General features: G+C 44.0%; 1 protein-coding gene across 1 annotated transcript in view; it reads right to left on the bottom strand.

Annotated features, from left to right (window-relative positions):
• nol4la (nucleolar protein 4-like a) overlaps positions 1–4,259 on the bottom strand; it is a 44,374-nt gene extending 40,115 nt beyond the window's left edge. The window contains exon 1 of the mRNA XM_035522221.2: positions 3,697–4,259. Within this exon, the coding sequence (XP_035378114.2) occupies positions 3,697–4,038 (342 nt within the window). The 5' untranslated portion in view covers positions 4,039–4,259. The remainder of the gene's footprint in view (positions 1–3,696) is intronic.
• Between the last annotated feature and the right edge of the window lie 906 nt (positions 4,260–5,165).

Below are 5,165 nucleotides of genomic sequence, written 5' to 3'. Positions count from 1 at the left end.
TCGTGTTTACATGGTGTGTGGAGATGTGGAGATAAAGAGGGAAAGGAGAGAGATGGGGGGAGATAGTGAAAGAGAGAAGATGAGAGAGAGAGAGAGAGAGAGAGAGAGAGAGAGCCACACTCAACCTAAACACAGTGTGTTTGTGTCATTTTGCCACTGGTTGACAGCAGAAACAGGAAACACGCACACATATTCTCACACCCTTATCTGCACTGATAGCAAATACAAACTAGATAGATGTTACTAAGAGTTATATACAGAATCAAAATATATCAAAAATTAATACACGATTCTACATTATCGAAAATAACCCGCTTTTAACAACAGAAGACACATTACACAAGAGTCGGGAGGTGGGGGGTGGGGGGGTTCAACCCAAAACCTCTTCCCTGTATCTTATTATTGTAATTTAATCTACTTCCCTATAACTTTGCAGTTGATTGGTTCTGTTTGCTATTCTCTCTTTGTTTGTAGTGTTTTAATATGCTCACACTGTGCTGGTGTGGGGAGGGGATCCCCCTACTGTTCCAGCCATTAATAAGGCAATAAATGTGAGGTGAACAAACCTTGTCTGTATGGATGGCTTAACTTCCTCTAGAACCGCCGCATTTTGGCCACTGCTCCTCATGCTGATTGGTGAGGAACTCGAAGGCCCCACACAAGGCCGCAACAGAGGAAGATACTTCACTTGACCCCCCCCTCCTCAATTCACTGCCAGTGCAACCCTGTGGGCATCCTGCTGGACTAACCCATCACTGCCTTGTCATAAGACATGAGAGGAAGTGGAATGAATCATGTGTTTTCTGATTCATGTTCCAGTTGGGACGGTGTTTTGGGAGGGATTATTTTGATACCACGTCATGTATTTTCATGCCGTATTGTATAGTTTGCTGGTTATTATCTGTATTTGAGCCCTTGTAATTGTGCCGCCATTGTTTCTGTCTGTAGCGCTCATGCTCCTCCACCCCCCACCCCCTTTGACAAACTTACTGTTCTGTGAGACTGACGGTAGCTTTTCATGGCTGAGATGTAGCTTATGCATCATCCTCTGACAGGAAGCTGCGTGAGACTAGGTCACGTGGTCACGGTGCGCGGGGACGGAATGATTGATGAACTGTTAAACAAATTGGGGCATTAAGGAGGTCTCAGTGGTGCTGAAATAATGCCAGTGAATGGCAGTAGTGTACACAGCAATCAGATCAGCCCATTCGCCTCTGATCTGGATGTGCCCGTGGAGGCTTGAGCAGTGAACAAACGAAGACAAAAAGCACATGGGCACCAATGTGTGCGTGTGTTTTATGGGTTTATGTACCTGGGATGGTGGTATACAGGTGGGGGGGTGGGGGGTATATGTACCTGCTGGCAAGGGCAGGCTAGAGAGGTCCTTAAATGTTTTTGTGAATGCTAGTGCACACTGGTTTACATCAGTAAGACATCGATAAGGAACAGTCATACTTCTTTATCAAAGCGCTCCCTTTTGGATTACATGGGTAAGAGCGGCTGATTTGTGGTTTGGGAATAATTTGTGGTTAGGGGAACTGTGGTTACAGTCACTTAGTGTGGCCAAATGTATCTTCTGGGCAGGTCGAAACACCCATATGTATGAGGGGTTAAGTGTTCTAGTAGATGTTACTATGTTCAGATTATGGCTCATTTCCTTTTAGCAGTCTCTTAGAAATTAAAATCCCGTCTGGAGCTACCTCTCTTAGGAACTGTCAAATGGTTGCATAGCAATTATCTGCTAACAAGGATTTATCTACGCTTACATAGTTTTGCTTATTTTCCTGAAGCAAATCAGAAATGACAGCAGATTTTTAACACAAAGTGAACAAAAGGACTTCACTCACCCACATTTTGGCTGCTATGTCTTTTTAAAAAGCATTTTGAATGACAAATAACAAAACCCCTTCCCATGTAGCCCTCTTAGTAAAATGTATTTTTTTCTCTCTGAAACATTGGTCATTTAACACTAGGTTTTGTCTTTGTTGTTCTTAATTCCTGTGTTTGTTTTTTTCTGACTTGGGCGTGTCAGGAGAGTTGGTCCCACCTGCTTGGTCTGTTAGCGGGTGTTCCTCAGGGCACTTCACAAAATGGTGGCTGTTCCTGACACTCCAGACCACAGAGGGAGTCAGTTTGGCATTGTTCACAGCGGGTGGTGTAGGTCCCTCGTGGCTTCAAAGGAGATTGTTAGCTAATTACCTTAATTTAGAATACTAATATATTTAATAATGTACCCTTTTAGTAGTAGTTATATGTTAAAGGTAAAACCAACCTATTTTATGGCTGTCTGGAGTAATGACGAATGAATAACTGAAATAAATGATAATACATGGTTATTATTATTATTGTTGTTGTTGTTGTTGTTATTATTATTATTATTATTACTACTACTACTACTACTACTACTACTATTATTATTATACCAAAATACAAAGTATAAAGTGAGTTAGATATGTCCAGTGCATCTCTACCTGGATGGGATATGAGCAATAAGGAACAAGAACCAATTTAAACCTTCACCAATAAATTCATTTAAATAGCCAATTTTTGCGAATTCATGTCAAACATGCATCCCTTAGCAGACGTAAGACACCAAATATCTCAAAAGGCTTCGTAAAGAAGCTAAGTTCTATCGCAGTCCTGGGATGGTTAGAAAAAAAATCGCCCCGCGAGACATGTAGAGCAGAACAGGTAGGTTACCAGAGCAACGAGTGCCAACCGTCCGCTCCGCCCTCATCTTACACAGGACAATGCAAGTCGTATCTCTCGTTACAAAAAGAAACCATATGTAAGATACGATTTTCACATAGGCACTGCGTTCCGTGCGCAATAAAACAATTGCGTTGCAGTGAATAAATACTGCAATGTCTGAAAGAGGTTTGGTGTAATATTTTGAATAAGGGTCTCAGTCTAGACAACGGGAGAGCGGTGTCTGACGGCCAAGAGAAGGGTAGTGCACGCGACCCTCGAATGGTCCATGAGAATAGTTATAGTCGTTGCATCAGCTAAACAGACAGAACCGTTCAACATGCGTATTAACGCATCTAATGTTTTTAATCAACACTCTTATTATATAATGTTTATTTCTCACGTTTACCTCCCGTACGCGCGCTCCAGTGCACTCCGGCATCCCCAACAACTGGGAACGCAAGGCTCACCATCCGCGCGCCCCCGACTGCGAATAAATTGTCCGGCTTTTCGTGTCACGAACAAGTGGTCTACATATGGCGAAGATAAAATCATAAAATCGGATGTCTCACTCAGCATCGTTATGATGCCAGTCAGGGGAGAAGGGCTACGTTCTCAGTTTCTGTGCCATTCCGCTGGCAGGACGACGTGATGCTCATTCGACAGGCACTGTGTGTCTTGGGCAAGATACCATTACTACACAGCCGATATTGCTACGCGGCTCCGGCGTTGCTATGGTAGCTAGGTCTCAGAGTAAGACTGTTCTGCCGGTGGAGGCAAGGGATGTGATGGTCGGTCAAATATCGGCGAAGGAGAGGTAAATGACTTAAAAGTTGCGCACAAGGACATATGCTGCGTTTGTATATGCGGTGGAATCGTATGGTGTTGGGGGAGATGTTGTTAGGTAAGATGTGGATAGTTTAGGTTTCACAAGCACAGACAGACAACTCGCCCAGGGTGTTCGAACACTGCACTAACAACTGTCAGTTGAAAGAAAAAACACTTTACCGTTGACTTGACCGGGACGTACAGCACGGGCTTCCCCGATGTCCCTTTCTTGTTGTGCTCGCCTAGGATGTTGCTCCCGACCTGGAAGCCCTTTGATTTCACCCAGAATTTGAATTTGGCGTTGATGTGGCTGTTGTCGACATAGACGCCGTCCGACTCGTCGTTCTGTAAAAGGGTCTGCATTATTTTGTTGTATTTTCTCCGGGTGACGGTCTTTGTTTTACCCGAGTCACCATATGTCCGGAGACACCACTCCTGAAATTCGCTAAACATCTCCGCCTCCAACACGACGGGACTTCGGCTCCTTTTAGTTAAATCCGTGCATGGTTTCTTAGTTGCCATAGCTTCCTCTTTGTAAGCCGAGATCCTGCTGTAAAAGATAAAATACAGCCTAACTATATCGCCTGCAACTGAAATGACAGTAGACACCCCCTCCTCTCCCTGTCCCGCTAAGAGGATGATTTGCTCGACACCGGACCGAATTTCCACCTCTCCAAACAAGCTGAAAAATGCCGCGTGTGCGTGTTTCGGGAAGCCGCACACCTGTTTGCAGAGATGCCTCGCCTACTGTCCCAAACCGCAACGGCAAATGTCACTCGCACACATCATCCGCTGAGGAACTGAGAGAGGGGGCCGTCCTACCAAACGGGTATCTCCCACCTGTGCGTAAACGGTCTCCTGACTGAGGACCAGTATGAGTGGGAAAAACCCGAAGGGCGATTCAGTGAAACCAAACAACAAAGGAAAGGAAACGGAATGCTGAGGAGAAAAGGATTGCCCAACTGGCTTTAACGACCCACTTCCCAAACAGGCGACCCAAGACACTTCTTTATTGGGATGCAATTTCTAACACTTAAAGAAGCGCCAGTTTAACTTATTATGTGGTCTGAGATAGCGCTGTGAAAAAAAAGAAACCCTGGTCTATCGATAGCCTGCACACCGAAAAGCCTTACTCAGGATTGTCCCGCTATATCCACCTGTTTGAATCGGACCTGCGCGTGCACCATGAAGCGTGCCTCATAATGGAAAAAATAAATAAATAAATAAATAACGACCCAAAAAATTATTGGCTTCAGAAATTAAGCCTAGAATTGATTTGTTACAATGTCAAAAAAAAACCAAAACAACAACAACAACAACCCCGCAACATTAAAGTAACAGGACGAGCACGGTTAGGGCGGACATTTTTTGAGGAAGTAGAGTCTTCTGCGCATAGTTACAAAGCGAACAGGCAGTGTTGCAATCAGGGTAGAAAAAAGCGTTCGATTCAAATTTGGGGTATTTTGTATTTTGACGTGTTAAAGAAGCATCTAAGAGATTTGGATTGGGAATTACGATCCTGTAAGCCCTTTAATTACAAATCTTATCAAATGAACGGTCAAAAACAGATAAACTGTGCATTTTCCTACATAGTGGCAGCTTTCTGAGAAGGGTCTTACCTTTCCCCCTTCTTTTTAGCTTTGTAAAGC

This window comes from Electrophorus electricus, chromosome 25 (assembly GCF_041902795.1).
Source record: "Electrophorus electricus isolate QZ-2024a chromosome 25, ASM4190279v1, whole genome shotgun sequence".
NCBI classification, from domain to species: domain Eukaryota; kingdom Metazoa; phylum Chordata; class Actinopteri; order Gymnotiformes; family Gymnotidae; genus Electrophorus; species Electrophorus electricus.
The sequence above is the reverse complement of the archived record's forward strand: the minus strand, read 5'-3'. Positions and strand labels throughout refer to the sequence as shown.